The sequence below is a fragment of the Mercenaria mercenaria genome, chromosome 18, assembly GCF_021730395.1.
Source record: "Mercenaria mercenaria strain notata chromosome 18, MADL_Memer_1, whole genome shotgun sequence".
Lineage (NCBI taxonomy): Eukaryota > Metazoa > Mollusca > Bivalvia > Venerida > Veneridae > Mercenaria > Mercenaria mercenaria.
This window is the reverse complement of record NC_069378.1, coordinates 24,735,330-24,756,330: the sequence shown is the minus strand read 5'-3', so window position 1 is coordinate 24,756,330 and position 21,001 is coordinate 24,735,330. Positions and strand designations below refer to the sequence as shown.

The 21,001-nt window shown below is 36.6% G+C and overlaps 1 protein-coding gene across 2 annotated transcripts in view; it reads left to right on the top strand.

Annotated features, from left to right (window-relative positions):
• LOC123538944 (TGF-beta receptor type-1-like) overlaps positions 1–16,477 on the top strand; it is a 31,218-nt gene extending 14,741 nt beyond the window's left edge. For both annotated transcript variants that reach the window (XM_045323366.2, XM_045323365.2), the window contains exons 4-10: positions 3,040–3,282; positions 4,477–4,707; positions 6,849–7,016; positions 8,772–8,855; positions 9,329–9,526; positions 13,795–13,925; positions 15,605–16,477. In XM_045323366.2, the coding sequence (XP_045179301.1) occupies positions 3,040–3,282; positions 4,477–4,707; positions 6,849–7,016; positions 8,772–8,855; positions 9,329–9,526; positions 13,795–13,925; positions 15,605–15,757 (1,208 nt within the window). In that variant the 3' untranslated portion in view covers positions 15,758–16,477. The remainder of the gene's footprint in view (positions 1–3,039; positions 3,283–4,476; positions 4,708–6,848; positions 7,017–8,771; positions 8,856–9,328; positions 9,527–13,794; positions 13,926–15,604) is intronic.
• The last annotated feature ends 4,524 nt before the right edge of the window (positions 16,478–21,001 follow it).

The following is a 21,001-nucleotide window of genomic DNA, read 5'->3' as shown; positions in this document are numbered from 1 at the left end:
TTTGAAACTGGGTCACGTGGGGTCAAAAACTAGGTCAGTAGGTCTAAAAATAGAAAAACCTTGTGACCTCTCTAGAGGCCATATTTCTCAATGGATCTTCATGAAAACTGGTGAGAATGTTCAGCTTGATGATATCTAGGTCAGGTTCGTAACTGGGTCATGTGCGGTCAAAAACTAGGTTAGTAGGTCGAAAAATAGAAAAACCTTGTGACCTCTCTAGAGGCCATATTTTTCACGAGATCTTCATGAAAATTGGTGAGAATGTTCACCTTGATGATATCTAGGTCAAGTTTAAAAGTGGGTCACGTGCCTTCATTAGGTCAAATAATAGAAAAAGCTTGTGACCTTTCTAGAGGCCATATTTTTCAATGGATCTTCATGAAAATTGGTCAGAATTTTTTATCTTGATGATATCTAGGTCACATGTGCTCAAAAACTAGGTCACTATGTCAAATAATAGAAATAACGACGTCATACTCAGTTCAACACTGGGTCATGTGGGGATAGGTGAGCGATTCAGGACCATCATGGTCCTCTTGTATTATTGGCCGTAGGGAAAAAACGAGACCACTTTTCTGTGGTACAACATGGATGGTACCTCCAATTTTTAGGTGTATTTTGAAATATCTATACCTTGTAAGAATTTTTGTTTTCTCTTTGGTTAAATTTCTTCCCTTTGTTGTTCCTGTCCTTTGGACTTTGATATTTTTTCTGACGACCTTCTCCTCAAGTGCAATGATAACAGGTGAGCGATATAGGGCCATCATGGTCCTCTTGTTATATTATGTTTTGTAAGATAAAAGGGAGTCACAGTGTGACAGTACTTATTAAAGGTTGACCACAGCTGGAGGTCAATTTGCTAAATGTTTTTATGTAAATCTTCATACTGAATGTTACTTTACAAGTCCACCCAATAATTTTGAAAATCGTGTCTTAAGCAATCCTTGTCGCAAGTAAAAAGTACATATTGTAAATAGGGATAAAATAGTTGGTGAAGATCTACTAATTATTTAGAATGAATAATATTAAGAAAGCCAGTAGTTGCATGATCATATTTCTACTTTAAGAAGTTGATTTTATCTTTTTCAGCAAATTCTTGCCTGATGGTGATACTTAAAAAATAGTAAATTTTTGACAAGTTGAAATCATTTTGCCTTTCCTTAGAAGCAAAAGTTTTGCACATACTATATAGTTCCCCAGCAAGCACACATTAATGAGCCGTGCCATGAGAAAACCAACATAGTGGGTTTGCGACCAGCATGGATCCAGACCAGCCTGCGCATCCGCACAGTCTGGTCAGGATCCATGCTGTTCGCTAAAGGTTTCGCTAATTTCATTAGACTTTGCAAGCGAACAGCATGGATCCTGACCAGACTGTGCGGATGCGCAGGCTGGTCTGGATCCATGCTGGTCGCAAAGCCACTATGTTGGTTTTCTCATGGCGCGGCTCATTTCGCCAAACATTTATAACTCCCATATGATTATTGTACATTTAAATATGCACAAACTTCAGCACTTCCAAGGTACCTAAATGAATATTACTTGATTTCCTATTCTTTTTTCAAAAAAAGAAAAGGCTATTTTTGAGTCGGCTAAAGGCTGAAAGCCTTTTGACGAGTCCTTGCTATCCAACGATTCTCTAAATGGACCAAATAACACAGCGAAGGGATGTAGTTCCATTAGATTTCTCAAACTTAAAACAGTTCACTGCATGAATGAAGTTAAGTTGTGTCAATTCCCTTTGCTATGACCAATATACGATGTAATCTGTCATATTTATGACTTGTAATTGTGCAATTCTCGAATGTAACTCATTAAGCATAAATGTGCATTTTAAGAATTGCGCAGGCTTACAAAGCTTGGGTAACATCCAGCGAAAGATAAAAAATAGTTCCTGGACAGGGCTGCAGATAAGATGCGTATTAGCGTAAATTACGTATAGAAATAATGCAAATACACATGTCTAATAATTTCTAAGCGTATAAAAACGTATATAAAATTACAGAAACGCACACAATGCTTTTTTAAAAACAAAATCTGAATCGTCTGGATGCGTTAGGTAACGTAGCCGATCAGCCTTAATTCTCCCACATTGAACGTAAACACGCATCGTATGATTTCTATAAACTTTGCGTGGGTTGAATTTTGCAGTCAGTAAACGGATAAATTATCGGAAGAAGAAGCTCTTACTGGTTTGTTTAGTTTCTACTGATATTAAAAATGATTTTAATTCTTATTTTTCGAGAAATAAACAAATCGGCGAAACATTAAATTGTATTTTCTTGTAGTTTTTGAAATCGAAAGTAGATCGTCTATGTTTGGCTGCTTTCACGAAACGAAATAACCTTTTTATGAAAAGATTTAAATAAGAGGTAATTTAACCGTAAACTTCAATGTCAGATACTGCCAATTGCTGCTAAATGTCTTCGTATCATCACAATTTGTAAAATATATTGTTCAAATTGGAGAAAAGTGTAATCGTATCCGGATATAATATTTTGGGTAAATATCGAGCTGTGTTATGAAATTTTAAGAAAAAACTAAAAACAACTGAAACTGGTAGACTATACTGTCAGTACATCAATCATTAGCCGACTCAGGCCATTCAGGCCTTTGATTTTTTCAGTCTGGTTTGAGATATCTATACTGAGTAATATGCCACTTAGCGCAAATTTTTAGCAGTGCATACTAACCTTATTTACAGATTGAAAAAATGTGTTGAACTTTTTTGTTTCACAGTTTTGATAGGGTCTGTTGCTTTTTAAATTTTATCTATAAAAATAACTTTTCTGCCATTATATAATTTGAAACTAAGTAGCAATTAACTGTATGGAAAAGTTTCATTAAAAACAATATAGAAGTAAAAAATAGCAGAAAATCAAATATGTAGGCTGGTAAAACAGGTGCTTGTAATTACCGTTTTATGTTCAGTAGTTGTAAATATAGCGTATACATAAAATTTATATACATGTACATTTATGGGACTAAATCCTTTTCTATAGTTCTATATATAGCTAGTGTTATTTGGCACAATTTCAGAAAAAGGTGACAGCGGTAAGACAGAACTTGGAATCTGGGAGTTGGTAGCCGTGACAGCTGGCCCAGTTGTCCTGCTGTGTGTTGTGTTTGTTGCCATTTTCATTATGTACCACCGGTATCAGCATAAGAAACAGGCACTGTTCCATGCGGTGGAACCAAACCCTATTGACACTCCATTGTTGCCGGATGGACAGCCAAGCACCCTGACTGAGATGATGTTTGATTATTCAGGGTCAGGCTCAGGTAGGTTTATCTTCTTGAGGCTGGAAGTCTACTGTTTGAACCTTCACTGAGATCAGAGTCACCTTTCTTAATGATACTAAACTTATCCCCTAAACCTTAGGAGGTAATATGAAAGTTAATTTTGTCCTGTATTGTCAAAAAATAACATAATTATGATTTATTATTATGTAACACCTTTGCATGATAAACAGGTTCAAAGATGCTAACCTCTGAGGGTGCCAAATTTATACTCCACTAGTACAGGGATAGAGGTACACAGAGTGATCTGGCTATAGGTACAGATTGAGAGAAAGCCCCCAGACCAGAGAGAGAGAGAGAAATCATTAGATACAGGCCTGTCTGCCTATTCTTGCCTGGCTGGTTGCAAATAGACAGTCTGGTTCTTTAGCATGCTCCTTGTATAGCACCGATACACACAAAGACGTCTTTCTTGGGATGAACCAGTACTTGCCTCTTAGTTGGTGGAAAATACTTGAGCATCTCAGAAATTTCCCTAAATATGAGGGTTGTTAACTTTTTTTATTATTTCGAAAATAAGCCATGCATCAAATTTAATACATGAATTTAAAAGGAAGCCGCTTCTGTTTGTATAAGGAAAACTGAGCATGCGCTGACCAGCACTGACTGCCGTCCATTATTTAAAAAATACTCAGATAATATGACAGATATTTAATTTTAAACTCTGTAGTCCTGTCGAGTATACATTGAAATAGCATCAGTTGAAATAGTTACTTGATGCGTCGCTTAATTTCGAAATAATAAAAAAAGTTTGCGATTTTCTGGGACAACCCTCGTAACTATAGAGTGACAAGAAGTGGGGATACCAGTGTCCTATAGACACACATCTAGTTAATCTGTATCGCTGCATTCATTCACAAGTTAAAATTGTGATCTTTCTTAATATACTAAGACCATATTAACTCTGTGGCACTTTCCAAAATGATATTGAAAAAACTATGATACTTTACAAACTTTAATTGCTAACCTTTCTGTCATAATATATTTTATTACACTGTAACAGTATAGTATTACAAGTGATTCCAAGTGTCAGATTATTTCTTGTAATTTTGGTTAGGGGGTTGATATTTGGGGCATAAAGTCTTTGTATATTTGCAAGTTGTTGTTCAAGTCTTAAAAATGAAATACGAGCCTTGTTTGAGAATGCAATGATATTTTAATTTCAATACTTAACAGGTCTACCATTGCTGGTGCAAAGAACTATTGCACGCCAGATCCAGCTTGTGGAAATTCTTGGGAAGGGACGTTATGGTGAGGTATGGATGGGGAAGTGGAAAGGAGAGAGCGTAGCAGTTAAGATATTTTCATCACGAGATGAGAGGTCTTGGTTCCGAGAGGCAGAAATATATCAGACTGTGATGTTACGTCATGAAAATATCCTCGGTTTCATTGCTGCTGATAACAAAGGTAATATCAATATTTCATTATGTCTCCCCCAGGAGACATATTGTTTTTGCCCTGTCCGTCCGTCCTTCCTTCCGTCCGTCCGTACGTCACACTTCATTTCCGAGCAATAACTGGAGAACCATTTGACCTAGAACCTTCAAACTTCATAAGGTTGTAGGGCTGCTGGAGTAGACGACCCCTATTGTTTTTGGGGTCACTCCATCAAAGGTCAAGGTCACAGGGGCCTGAACATTGAAAACCATTTCCGATCAATAACTAGAGAACCACTTGACCCAGAATGTTAAAACTTCATAGGATGATTGGTCATGAAGAGTAGATGACCCCTATTGATTTTGGGGTCACTCCGTCAAAGGTCAAGGTCACAGGGGCCTGGACATTGAAAGCCATTTCCGATCAATAACTAGAGAACCACTTGACCCAGAATGTTGAAACTTCATAGGATGATTGATCATGAAGAGTAGATGACCCCTATTGATTTTGGGGTCACTCCATCAAAGGTCAAGGTCACAGGGGCCTGAACATTGAAAACCATTTCCAATCAATAACTAGAGAACCACTTGACCCAGAGTATTGAAACTTCATAGGATGATTGTAAATGCAAAGTAGATGACCCCTATCGATTTTGGGGTCACTCCATTAAAGGTCAAGGTCACAGGGGCCTGAACATTGAAAACCATTTCCGGTCAGTAACTTGAGAACCACTTGACCCAGAATGTTGAAACTTAATAGGATGATTGGTCATAAAGAGTAGATGACCCCTAACGAATTTGGGGTCACTGTGTGAAAGGTCAAGGTCACAGGGGCCCGAATATTGAAAACCATTTCCAGTCAGTAACTTGTGAACCACTTGACCCAGAATGATGAAACTTCATAGGATGATTGGTCATGCAGAGTAGATGAACCCTAACGATTTTAGGGTCTTTCTGTTAAAGGTCAAGGCCACAGGGGCCTGAACATGGAAAACCATTTCCAATCAATAACTTGAGAAGCTCTCGACCCAGAATGTTGAAACTTCATAGGATGATTGAACATGCAGAGTAGATGACCCCTATTGATTTTGGGGTCAGTCTATTAAAGTTCAAGGTCACAGTGGCCTGTTCATGTAAAACCATTTTTTGGAAATAACTTGAGAACCACTTGACCTACAATGTTGAAACTTTATAGGATGATTGGACATGCAGAGTAGATGACCCCTATTTATTTTGAGGTCACTTGATCAAAGGTCAAGGTCACAGGAGCCTTAACAGTGACTTGAGAACCACTAGGCCACGAATGTTGAAATTTAGCGGGATGACTGGACATGCCAAGTAGATGATCCCTATTGCAGCCAACCATCAGTGTCTCTTTGACTTTCGCTTCTGACCCCTATTGACTTCTTGCCTATACGACTTTGCATTGGGGGAGACATGCGCTTTTTTACAAAAGCATTTTCTAGTTTCTTTTCTTTCTCAGCTTTTCATACCTTCTTTATCCACAGTTCTTTTATAACTGTTTGCGATCTAAATCTGGTTAAAAGCATAGTTTTTTGCATTTACAGTTGAAATTTTCTCAGTTTGTGTTTTGGAGAACTGTCTTATACTTGAACTCCATTTAATATATGTGTTAAATTTAGTGCTTCACATATTAGGAAATTTTCACTTTATTTGTTAATTGTGTTATACAGCTTCCCTTTTGATGGTTATCAAACAAGGAATGTGTGTCCTATCTCAGAATTCAGGCTTGCTGTTAGACAGTTTCTAGATTTTGTTCAGAATTCAGAATTGTGTACAAGAACTTGAAACTCTGCTGTTTAACATGCTTTTCAGAGTTTCTGACCAATATACATGCAGGATTTAGGAATAAGGGCGGCATTCACATTCTGACATGGTTGGGATTTGAAACTGCGGTCTCCAGGTTAAAAGTCCTATGCAGTGATATAGTTAAATTGCTTTGACATGAATTTAATGGTTGCAGCAGAAGTGACCATTTCAAAGCCTCATGAGCTCATGAATTACAGGTTTCAAACGTTTGATTAAAAGTAGGAATTTTATTTGTTAGTTGGGATATCATATTGTATTTTGCCCCTCACTGTTATTAATGATTTCACAGACACTATATTTACATCACTTAAGTTATATGTATATCAATATTTTCCTTTCCAGATAATGGAACCTGGACCCAATTGTGGCTGGTAACCGACCACCATGAACAGGGATCACTGTATGACTACCTGAACAGGACGCCAGTCAGTCCTCAAGCAATGGTTAAAATGTCCATGTCCATAGCCTGTGGTCTTGCACACTTACACACTGAAATCATGGGCACACAAGGTATGTGATCAATTTCACTTAACCCTTATCATGCTGGACACGATTTATTCTGCCTTTGCAACCAGTGCAGATCAAGACCGGCCTTCACATCAATGTCAGCCTGCACATTCATGAAGTCTGATCATGATCTGCACTGTTTGCCATTTAGTCAGTATCTTTTTGGTATGCACCCTTTTTAACAGTTAATGGTACTGCCCAAATTGAAAGATGGACAAGTTCATTATAGAAATTTAGCAGGGTAAGGGTTACTATCCCTTGAGAAAAGCAACATTGTTTGTGTCTGTCTTCCCATCCTTCAAGAGCCATTGCTTAGTATTGGTTAATCATTTTCAGTTGATATAGGGGAGTTGGTATTCACTCAAAACTGCTTACTTGCATATGAAAATCAACTTAGAATGAAACACAGCTTGCTGGAGCATTTATGACTCAAGCACCTGGTCCAGCTCGATCAATCCTCAAAGTCCTGGTCATTTTCCTTATATTGGGCGCTGTATTGATTGCTCGAAATTCTGGAAAGCTCAAGTCATTTTCCTTTTTGAGCAATCAGTAAACATTATTTAACTAGTTTTACCAGAGTAGTTGCATTGGCTTCGGTAAAATTGTATCAGTGTAATAAACTTTAGTTGATGTTTGTATTTTCTGGGGAATGCTTTTTAGCTCGTCTCCTTCAGGTTGACCAGTAAGTTATGTCGGCAGAGCGACAAAAAAGAAAACAAATACATAGATCTGTTTGCAATACTTTATGAAAATATCATCAAAAGTTATTTGCTTATTTACAAGATATGGACATGTACAGAGAGCATGATAACATTTATTGCCGCACGCCACTGACATTCAGTAATTGTCGTCAGAAATTGATATTTTTGCCACTAAGCAATAACATGCCTTAACACTACAAAGTGAACTTTAACCTGCCAGGATGCCACGACAGTTTTCTTAGTTTACTGAAAGGCATACAGGGTTTTTTTTCGGCCATTTTTATAGCCGTTATTCGGCTATATTCCCAATGCTAAAAAGTATGTATTTTTCCCAAAATGAGTGCAAAAATTCCCAATCTACATTCTGAAAAAAAATTACATCAAAATTTCACAAAAATTGACCAAATTATGGACAATTTTGAAATGGAAGTATGTTAAAGAGGTTCTACAGCGTGAAGCAAGTGTATGAGAAAGTGCTTAAATACATCCTTACTAAATCCTATGGGACTAAATATTTCCCAATTTGGAACATTTACATGTCAAAATTCCCAATTTTGGGGGTATAGGCTATGTTCCCAAATTAGCTAGAAAAAACCCTGGCATAACTTTGAATTATAATAATTTTATATGGTTGCGTGCATTGATCAGTTTTAATGACAGATGAAGTGTTATCTCCCTTTATTGCACTGCACTGCTGATTCAAGTTTAAACTGAGGATAAATAATATTATATTTTCAGTAGACGTTTAAGACCTAAGTAGAAAGATATGGAATAATGAACATGTATGTCACTGTATGTATTTTGGATAACATTTCCAAGCACAGTTTGTGTACCGTAAAGTCAGATATTTTTGCGAGGCTAAAATTAGCTGTATTTCAAATTCAAATCGGTTTCCATGGTAGAGTAGTATATATGTGGCCAAATAACCAAAGTAGAACGATAATAGTGTCTCCCGGGAATTAATTTTTGTGTTGGTGAATACAGCAATAAAACCCCTCACAAGAAAAAGATTTTACAGTAAGAAGTAAAAATATTTATAAGTTTTATATATTTTCAGGAAAGCCTGCCATTGCCCACAGAGATTTAAAGAGTAAAAATATATTAGTAAAAAACAACGGCCAGTGTTGTATTGCAGATCTGGGTATGTACATTTTCTTCATTTTCTATAAGTAAAATAAAATAAATCAGAGCAGCCAGTTGCATTAAGCAACCAGAAAGTTAACTTCTGAAAAATACTTTTTGCATTATTTTCAACTTGTATTAAGTAGCCACTTGCCATAAGCAGTGAGATTGTTTTGTTCCATGGGCTGGCTGCGTAATACAGGTTTGAATATATTAACTTTTTTACGAAATTAAATTTTTCACAGGTACAACCTTTAAATATTCCACATAGTTTGCAATATTATTGTTTGCCACTGATATTTTAACCCATTATATGAATATACATTTTACATTAATGTTTTAAAAGAATGTTTCACAGTTTACATTTTCAGCACAACTTCTTTTCGGCTATATATGACCTTTTTGTGTTGATGCGCCGTAAAATCCACTCCCCTTTAAATATCTGATAGGTTTTTGCAGAAGACTGGTTACACCATATCCCTCTGTTTTCAGGATTAGCTGTACGCCATGATTCTGCCAAGGATGCTGTGGACATCGCCCCAAATAATCGTGTTGGTACGAAACGTTACATGGCACCAGAAGTCCTCGATGAAACTATAAATATGAATCACTTTGAGTCTTTCAAGCGTGCCGATGTTTACTCATTTGGCTTGGTGCTGTGGGAGATCGCCAGAAGGTGTTCTATTGGGGGTAGGTATTTGTCAAAGAGTCTTTCAAGCAATATTGTACCCCTAGATACAAAGTATATGGGGATATGTTGGGAGTCATACATGAGTGTCTGTCTGTCCATAGTGTCCCCTCCATATCTTTTAATCCATTAGGAAAATTTTCATAAAACTAACATCAGTTGTTAACTTTGCCAAGACAAAGGTTCTTAAAGTTTGTGTCAAGTGTATCTCAAAATGTATTTGACTTATTATAATAAAAAGTCGTGAAACTTTATAGGAATATTGTTCGGCATGTTTAGGAGTATTCCTGGTGTTTTATTTCAGATTTACCCATTTAGTCTCATTAAGAAATTCCCTTCACTTCAGTTAACTACAGTAAAAACTCTAAAAAGCAGACCTTGTCCGGAGCAAATCAAAGTCTGGTTTTCAGAGGATTTTGCACAGATTTGTGAGAGGTGTTGTGTATGTTCATTCTTATATGTTTCATCAAACAGTATTACACTTAACTCGTACCCTGCTAAATTTCTATAATTAACTATCCATTTTTCAATTTGGACAGTACCATTAACTGTTTAAAGGGGTGTTTACCAAAAGGATTCTGACTAAATGGCAAACAATGAAGATCTTGATCAGGATGAGCAGGCTGATCATGATCTTCACTGGTCGCAAAGGCAGAATCAATCGTGTCCAGCATGGTAAGGGTTGATGTCTTTTAGGTTTTTCTTTTCTTAAAAAGAAAAAAACATCAGTTAAAATGATACTTTGATGAACTTTTTATGGAGATATAAAGACTTTAAGACTTCCTCCCCTAAAAAGTCTGGAACATTGATCATAATGCATTTAATTATTAATGAAAATTGAGCTGCGCCGTGAGAAAACCAACATAGTGCGTTTGCGACCAGCATGGATCCAGACCAGCTTGCGCATCTGCGCAGTCTGGTCAGGATCCATATGTTCGCTTTCAAAGCCTATTGCAGTTAGAGAAACTGTTAGCGAACAGCATGGATCCTGACCAGACTGCGCGGATGCGAAGGCTAGTCTGGATCCATACTGTTTGCAAACGTACTATGTTGGTTTTCACATGACGGTTATATGAATATTGGTATTTGATGATCAGTAAGAATATTTATCTTCATCATTATCTTTTATATTGCTAAAAAAATGTCATTTTATGAAAAATCACCTGTTAGATTTAGATATTTTGCACTTTCTGACTTAGTAGCTAATATACAAGATACAAATACACAGATGATTTTTTTCACACTTATTTAGGTAACATTTATGATTTTTAATTGGCAAACACAATTTTGTCACTTGCTTGAGATTAAATGAAAATGACAGTATAGAAATTTGTCACTTGCTGTCCCTTTTTCAGAAATATTCCTTTGTTGCCAGGTTTTCAGATTGCAGAGATTTCGGTATTCAGAGTGCTTTCTTAAATGTGTATGAGAAAAATTTGGGACCTTGAAAAATGTCTGATTTGCAGTGTTTTCAGAGTTATTACTAGGTATTAAATCACAATTTCCCTGGTGTGCTAAAAATAGAGAAGTAAAGGGAGGCAATAGTTTTTTTCTCATAAATTTAAAGGGAGGTAATAAAGTTGTTTTTTTTTTCTATTATTTTTTTGTATTTGAAATAGAAAAATATTTATGGCCAATTTGATGTTCAATATTTCTTATTTTTTGTATGATTATTAGGTAAAAATGACATACAATTATTTCTTTGAAAACACTTCCGTGCATTAGTTAGCATTTGCTATAATAGGCTTGTACAGGGAATGTTTAGGTCATAACTGGATATACCCAACAGACAAAAATACCCAATACATGTCTGTAATTTTGGTGCCATAATGTGGCCTTGTTCTATAAATTGAACGAATTAAGCTAGATAGTATTAGATTCTCTTTTGTTGTATAAGCTCCATAATCCATTCCTAAATATCTCCTTTGGGTAAGTGAAAACTCATCTTCCAGTTATGCTTCAGAAGTTGAACTCTGAAGAAAGTCAATAATAAATTTCATGTTTAATTGGTTGTTAAGTATTATGCAAAATTAAAACAGCATCCATGCAGTTGTTTATTAGCTTGACTATTTTTAGCTCGACTATTCGAAGAATAAGTAGAGTATCCTACTCACCACGGCGTCGGCGTTACACCTTGGTTAAGTTTTTCGTACCAGTCCACTTTTTGACAAAGTCTTTTGAGATAAAGCTTTGAAACTTTCAACACTTCTTTACCATCACCATGGCCAGTTATAGGCAAGAGCACATAACTCCATCAAAGAGTTTGGCTGAATTATGGCCCCCGTTGACTTAGAAATCATGGTTAAGTTTTTCGTACCAGTTCATATTTTGCCAAAGTCTTTTGAGATAAAGCCTTGAAACTTTCAACACTTGTTAACCATCACCATGTACAGTTATAGGCAAATGTACATAACTCCATCAAGTATTTTGGCTGAATTATGGCCCCTTTCTACTTAGAAATCTTGGTTAAGTTTTTGTACCAGTTCATATATTGTGTAGAAGTGTTTGACATATGGCTTTGAAACTTTTATCACTTGTTCATTATAATAGTCTCTATCTGTAGGAAAGAGTACATTACTCTGTCATCTATTTTGGCTGAATTATGGCCCTTTTTGGACTTAGAAATTTGTTCTGTTTTCATATAAGTCCACATTTTGTCAAAACTATTTGACATATGGCTTTTAAACTTTGAAAACCTGTTTATTATCATGATTTCCATCTGTAGACAAGAGTACATAACTCTGACAACTATTTTGGCTGAATTATGGCCCTTTTGGACTTGGAAATTGGTTAACACATTGCCATTTAGTGCAAGACTTATCGAAATCCACAACTACAGGAACATTGTTTGTCTAATCTTGTTTTTTCTTTTGTCTGAATATCTGTGTTAATATTTTGACCCCATTCTTCAATCAGTTCTTTGAATAGTCGAGCATGCTGTCATCAGACAGCTCTTGTTAAGTAGAGCTATCCTACTTGCCATGGTGGTGGTGTCTGCATTGGCGTCACACCTTAAGTTTTTTGTACCAGACCACACTTTGACAAATCTTTTCGACATATAGCTTTGAAACTTCCATCACTTGTGTACCATAACCATTTCCAGTTTTAGGCAATAGTACATAACTCCACCAAGGATTTTGTTTGAAATATGGCCCCTTTTAACTTACAAATCTTGGTTAAGTTTTTCGTACCTGTTCATATTTTCTGTAAACTGTTTGACAGATGACTTTTAAACTTTTATCACTTATTTATTATAACAATTTCTATCTGTAGGCATGAATACATAACTTTGTCAACTATTTTAACTGAATTATGGCCCTTTTTGGACTTGGAAATTGGTTCAGTTTTTGCACAAATCCAAATTTGTCTATTTGAATCTTTCAAGTGACATTGTACCCCCAGATGCAAAGTATATGGGGACTGCGTTGGAGTCATGCATGAGTGTCTGTCTGTCCATAGTGTCCTCTCCATGTCTTATAAACCAGTAGGACGATTGTGATAAAGCTAACATCAGTTCTTAACTTTGCCAAGACAAAGGGTCTTAAAATTTGTGTCAAGTGTATTTTAAAATCTATTTGACTTGAGGGTCGTGAAACTTTATAGGAGTATTGTTCAGCATGTGTAGGCGTATTCCTATTTAATTATAATATACAAAATACAAACACACAAATTTTTTTTCACACCTACTTGGGTAACATTTGTGATTGTTAGGTGGCAAACAAAAAATTATCACCTGCTTGAGATCAAAATCAAAGTGACAAAATAATACACAGAAGTTTGATGTTGTATGGTTTTCAGTGGGGTTCTATGCATGATATTCCTTTGTGGCCATAAAAGGATTTCTATAATCCATTTTTACAAATAGGTAGGTGAAAAACACAGATACTTCGGGTTTGGACCAGTAACGACCCCGAAATTGTCTAAAATTTGGTCAATGCAAAAAGACCATTGAACAACATCGTAACAGTTCCAAAAATAATTTATCAAAATCAGTCAACTTTTTTAAAATCGTAAAAATACCCACTTATCTAGATTGATTTTGACTAAACTATGATGAAACGGTTTATAAAATCCAGTTCTTTTAATAGCATTTAGGCATATATTATTTAGGTGTTCCTTTCATAGTTTCTAGCATACCTAAGCTGACATTGGCACTTGGGAGACGCCATCCTGCAAATACAGGTTTTTTGATAACCACAGAAGGCACAACATTGCTGTTTAATAAATATATGAAATACAAAGATTTTTACAGTACAGTTTCATTTTTCAGGTATATTTGAAGATTACCAACAGCCATACTATAACATGGTACCTGCAGACCCATATTTAGAGGAGATGAAGAAAGTTGTATGTATAGAGAAACGGCGACCTGATATACCAAATAGGTGGCAGGGTCATGAGGTAGGTCACAAGAAGTTATCTTAACTGTGAGCCTGGGTCTATTCATGATTGGTCCTGTAGTCCTGGGACTTTTTCAGGACTGATCCTGTTGGTGTGTGACTTTTCAGGACTGGTGCTGTAGGCCTTGGACTTTTCAGGAAGTTTCTGTTGACCTTGGACTTTTCAGAATTGGTCCTGTTTGTGTGTGACTTTTCAGGACTAGTGCTATTGGTGTTGTAACTTTTTAGGACTGGTGTTGTAGGCCTTTGACTATTCAGGACTTGTCCTGTAGGCATGGGACTTTCCAGGACTGGTTCTATAGGCCTGGGACTTTTCAGGACTGTTTCTGTAGGCCTGGGACTTTTCAGGACTGTTTCTGTAGGCCTGGGACTTTCCAGGACTGATCCTGTAGGCCTGGGACTTTTCAGGACTGATCCTGTAGGCCTGGGACTTTTCAGGACTGATCCTGTAGGATTGGGACTTTTCAGGACTGTTTCTGTAGGCCTGGGACTTTTCAGGACTGATCCTGTAGGCCTAGGACATTTCAGGACTGTTTCTATAGGCCTGGGACTTTTCAGGACTGTTTCTATAGGCCTAGGACCTTCCAGGACTGTTTCTGTAGGCCTAGGACATTCCAGGACTGTTTCTGTAGGCCTAGGACATTCCAGGACTGTTTCTGTAGGCCTGGGACTTTTCAGGACTGTTTCTATAGGCCTAGGACTTTTTAGGACTTATCCTATAGGCCTAGGACACTCCAGGTCTGGTTCTGTTGGCCTGGGACTTTTCAGGACTGTTTCTATACGCCTGGGACTTTTCAGGACTGATCCTGTAGACCTAGGGCATTCCAGGACTGGTTCTGTTGGCCTGGGACTTTCCGGGACTGGTCCTGTAGGTCTAGGACTTTTTCAGGACTGTTTCTATAGGCCTGGGACTTTCCAGGCTAGTCCTGTAGGCCTGGTACTTTCCAGGACTGGTCCTGTAGGCCTGGGACTTACCAGGACCATTTCTGTTGGCCTAGGACTTTTCAGGTCTGACCCTGTAGGCCTGGGACTTTTCAGAACTGGCTTTGTAGGGCTGAGATTTTCCAGGATCGTTGTTGGGCTTGGGCTAATGAATGCTAGAATAACCCATGTTATACACATGGAAATGAATGACACAGCCTTAAGAAAAATAGAATTTCTAGATTTATAACTGAATCACAAATTATGATATTAATTCACACAAATGTATGTTATTAAAATCAGTTCTTTATAATTTTCATTGGCATGATATTGAAATCAAAAAATCAAAATAATATGTTTACACATACAGAATTGGAGTATTCTAAATGAATCGCTTATGTTGAAAAGCATTACCTCATACTGGCTGTCTCACACTGAAAACTGCCTACAAAATTTTTTATTTGAAGTGCAGAACTACCTTAATAATAAAGATAATTTGTTTACTTAGTACTGCCTTGTCAACAAGTTACATTTGACCAAAAATGACAGTGGCACCTGTGTTCTATGGACACACATCCATTTACCATATCAAAAATAAAAATTTCCAGTTTTATAGTTCAATAAAAATATTATATGAATATAACTTCGAATTAAATTTTATTTTCAGAAAAACAGAATATTCGTCATAATTTACAGAAGGAACCAAGACACCAGCTTGTTGCTACCATTTTATCAATATCTTACATTTCTTATTTTCAGGCATTGCGGGTTATGGCTAGAATCATGAAGGAATGCTGGTACCACAACGCTGCTGCACGTCTAACAGCGTTACGCATCAAAAAGACACTTAGCAGTCTCAGTACGCAAAGTGACGTTAAATTGATTGCTGAAACAGGGCTCGAACCTGTTTAATTACCTCTGATACTTTTATAATAATTTTTTTCGTTGCCATGGAGTCCAGTCTGTTTAGTGTTTAGTTACCATGGAAACATTTGCTTCACTTGCCCTCAGAAAATTTTGCTTTTTTTACATTGCTGGAGTTGAATTAACATGGAAGCAATCGAACATCGGTGTAGTTTCAGACCGGTGATTTGTTGAAAGGGATTGTGGGAGATGTTGTGTAGAGAATTGAAACTGAAAAGAGGTTGGGAAGATGGGTTGGAATACAATAGCATAGATTTTCTCAAACATCAGTCAGGAATGTGTTCTAGAGATCAGTGAACAGTTCAAATTAACTGAGTTGTTGGATAAATCCTACCTTAATAGGGAGACTGTTTATTATATCATTGGACAGCTTAGCAGGATACAAGTTTTTAATACCTTGAAATGTTTTGCACTAAGAGGATGAATGGTGACATTTTGCGATTTGATTTACAGAACTTCAGCTCCAGACCCCTCTATCATAGTTTAATTGTTTGCACATTGTCAGAAAACTGTGTTGCAAATTAAAAATATCTGGGGTTTTTTATTACTATTGCATCATAGCTAATATCATTGTGACATATTTTCTTTCATTTGTGTGGATCACAATGCTTTATGAACAATTTGGATTGTATTAAAAATGCATCCATTATTTAGTGTCAGTATTGTTAACTCATTTATGTGTTTAGTGCTTTAAAAGTACACAAATCATTGCAGGTTTTTAGTTTTGTATCGAGAAATTTGCACAAGTTCTGCAGCGGAGGCGTTGCGCAATTTCATAAGTGCAATATTAGTCTTCGAAAGTACAAGTACACATTCCTCGATGCACATCTAATAACCTATTTATTACATGCACATTTACACTTATTACTGTTATATTTTGTATCTATTTCGGTATACAAGTTTGTTCGGTAGCAACAGTGAGGTAGAATATATTGTCATTAGTGATCGTTTTTATTGGATGACTCGTATGAAAAGGAGGTCACAAATGGTGTTGTGTACCTGATGTGAAATTGAAATGTCAGTATGGAAATATATTAAGTTTGATATTATGTTACAACTTAATTAAGGTAGTTCTGCATTTTATGTCAGTATACTGATATAAACATTGAACTCAGGAAAATAACTGCCTAAAGGAGCTCCACTTCTGGACAGTTAAACGCCTTTAAAAACTCACCATTTTCAAAGAACAGTTACACATGTTCGTTTTGATGCATTTGCAATAGCGTGTGAATGGTGAAATTTCGCATAACAAGGTGGAACACAGTTTTCAACAATTGTTTATCTTTATTTCTTTACAAATGGTATTCATTTTCAAAGGGAGACAACTTTTCCCGATTATTTTAAGTACAAATGGCATTCATTTTCAAAGGGAGACAACTTTTTCCGACTATTTTAAGTAATCGTCTAGAAAAAGTTGTTTCCCTTTGCAAATGAATGCCATTTGTAAAGAAATAAAGATAAACAATTGCTGAAAACTGTGTTCCACCTTGTTATGTGAAATTTCACCATTCGCACGCTATTGCAAATGCCTCAAAACGAACATGTGTAACAGTTCTTTGAAAATGGTGAGTTTTTAAAGGCGTTTGACTGTCCGGAAGTGGGGCACCTATAGGCAGTCATTTTCTGGAATTCAATGTTTTTAACAGTATACTGACACTTGTTTCGTAAAGTAATATACATGTTTTACATGCTGTTCAATTTTCACGTCAAACAAATATTTCTTTCTATGATTTGGTGTTGTTTGATTTTTGTTTCTCAAGGCCTACCTCGTAACCTTAAATTTTGATTCAAAATAATACCTGCCCACTTTGCTCAAAAGGGAGAACGCAGATCTACAGATCACAGAGTCATGAATTTGATATCTGGGTGCATCGTAGGGTCTCCATGATGTTTTGATAAAAGACATTTTGTCTAAAATCATTCATTTCCCACCTGTGATTCATGTGGGGAAGTTGGCAGTTAGTACTGATAAAGAATCCAGGGACAATGGTTCGGTTAACTGCCCGTCGTTACACAACTCAAATACTGTTGAAAAATGGCATGAAACCCAAGGTCAAACAAACAAACAAAACTGACATAAAATAAGCAGCAATGAAAGGACTCCAGTTAATATTTGGGTAAAAGCAAAAAGTCAAGCACGTGGATCTACATATTTCATCAGGTCATATGACTGAACAGATTATATAAATCTCAAGCTGTGAAAAGTTTCATTTTAATCTACATTGTGGAACTCTTTCTGTATTAGAAAAGGTCATCAAAAGTGAGTTTTTAAAATCTCCTGTAGAACCCCATTGTGAAAATTGACTGAAGGACCAGTCTTTTCAAATCAGTCAAGTAAAAAAATCAAGCACCAAAACCATATCATTTTTATTGACTAAATTTATTTTAATTAAATTCTATTTCGTCTTCAAAGTTTGTTTCAAACATGCAGAACTACCTAAATTAGTTTTAAAAATGAGTAATATGTAATAATTTAAAATACATAGTAAAGACATATTTTGATGAAAACTAAGACTTGAAATTAGTGGATATTGTATGTCTAGTTTTGTTCATGTTGTGCTTTCCTTAAAAAATTCTTTTTGTTTACCACTGTATGATTTTTATGCCCCCGAAGGGAGGCATATAGTTTTTGAACCGTCTGTCAGTCTGTCGGTCTGTCAGTCTGTCCGCAATTTTCGTGTCCGGTCCATATCTTTGTCATCGATGGATGGATTTTCAAATAACTTGGCATGAATGTGTACCACAGTAAGACGACGTGTCGCGCGCAAGACCCAGGTCCGTAGCTCAAAGGTCAAGGTCACACTTAGACATTAAAGGATAGTGCTTTGATGGGCGTGTCCGGTCCATATCTTTGTCATCGATGGATGGATTTTCAAATAACTTGGCATGAATGTGTACCACAGTAAGGCGACGTGTTGCGCGCAAGACCCAGGTCCAAAGGTCAAGGTCACACTTACACATTAAAGGATAGTGCATTGATGGGCGTGTCCGGTCCATATCTTTGTCATCGATGGATAGATTTTCAAATAACTTGGCATGAATGTGTACCACAGTAAGACGACGTGTCGCGCGCAAGACCCAGGTCCGTAGCTCGAAGGTCAAGGTCACACTTAGACATTAAAGGATAGTGCATTGATGGGCGTGTCCGGTCCATATCTTTGTCAACCATGGATGGATTTTCAAATAACTTGGCATGAATGTGTACCACAGTAAGACGACGTGTCGCGCGCAAGACCCAGGTCCATAGCTCAAAGGTCAAGGTCACACTTAGAAGGTAAAGGTCATTTTTCATGATAGTGCATTGATGGGCGTGTCTGGTCCATATCTTTGTCATTCATGCATGGATTTTAAAATGACTACGCATGAATGTGTGACACAGTAAGATGACGTGTTGCGCGCAAGACCCAGCTCCGTAGGTCAAAGGTCCTAAACTCTAACATCGGCCATAACTACTCATTCAAAGTGCCATCGGGGGCATATGTCATCCTATGGAGACAGCTCTTGTTTAATATTCTTTTATTGTACATAAATGAAGAATGAAGGAATAGTACCATTTAATCAATGTTTTTTAGAGTTCTTTTTTTGAAAAAGATAAATAATATAATAGAAAGCTTCAGTGTTTTAAACTGGAGTTTTAATTTTTATACACCCCCTCACCCCCAGGAAGGCATATAAGATTTGAACTGTCCGTCATAACTTGGACATAACTATTTTTCTTTTGTACATATTTTCTCTTCAATACAGTTTTCAATTCAAAAGAATCATGGTATACATCATCATTATGGAAGTGGACATGTGCATATTATCAGGACACTTGCATGTATGTCTGATTATGCTTTTGATTTACGCCGCTTTTTAGCTCACCTGTCACATAGTGACAAAGTGAGCTTTTGTGATCACCCTTCGTCCGTCGTGCGTCCGTCTGTCTTGCAACAATTTCTTGTCTGCACGATAGTGGTTTCATTTATGATTTTATTTTAACCAAACTTGCACACAACTTGTATCACCATAAGATCACGGTTCCTTTCTTGAACTGGCCAGATCCCATGATGGGTTCCAGAGTTATGGCCCCTGAAAGGGCCAAAATTAGCTATTTTGACCTTGTCTGCACAATAGCGGCTTTATTTATGATTTGAATTTTACCAAACTGGCACACAACTTGTATCACCATAAGATCTTGGTTCCTTTCTTGAACTGGCCAGATTCCATCATGGGTTCCAGAGTTATGGCCCCTGAAAGGGCCAGAATTAGCTATTTTGACCTTGTCTGCACAATAGCAGCTTCATTTATGATTTGATTTTAACCAAAGTTGCACACAACTTGTATCACCATAAGATCTTGATTCCTTTCTTGAACTGGCAAGATTCCTTTGTGGGTTCCAGAGTTATGGCCCCTGAAAGGGCCAGAATTAGCTATTTTGATCTTGTCTGCACAATAGCAGCTTCATTTATGATTTGAATTTAATCAGACTTGCACAAAACTTCTGTCACCATAAGATCTCAGTTCCTTTCTTGAACCGGCCAGAGCCCATAATGGGTTCCAGAGTTATGGCCCCTGAAAGGGCCAAAATTAGCTATTTTGACCTTGTCTGCACAGTAGCAGCTTCATTTATGATATGATTTTAACCAAACTTGCACACAACTTGTATCACCACAAGATCTTGCTTCCTTTCTTGAACTGGCCAGATTCCATCTTGGATTCCAGAGTTATGGCCCCTTAAAGGTCCAAAATCGGCTATTTTGGCTTTTGCAGCCATATAGATACTTCATTTATGGTTTTATTTGATACAGACTTCCAAAATATCTTCAGCAACAATAAATCTTGGATTCCATGACAAATCAGATCCAATCATATGTTCCAGAGTTATTTTATATCTGTTATCTCCCCTGATTGTAATCAAAATGGATTTATATCAGTAAGTACTTACAGGACTTATTTGAAATTTCATTATTGTTATTAGTTGGACTGAGACGATCAGGATAGATAAGTATGGACTGATTTTATGTCAAATTACCTCCCTTTATTTCAAATTTAAATTGTTATATCTCCATAACTTATGAAGATACTGATCTGAAATTTCATTTATGTCAACAGATTTATTTGGCAGATCCTTCTTTTGCCCACTTACAATATTTTTTTTTTTTAATTACTTCCCTTTTACGTTACTATAAATAGCTTATTTTTGTAACTTTTTTATTATTGGCCGTAGGGAAAATACAAGACCAGTTTCTT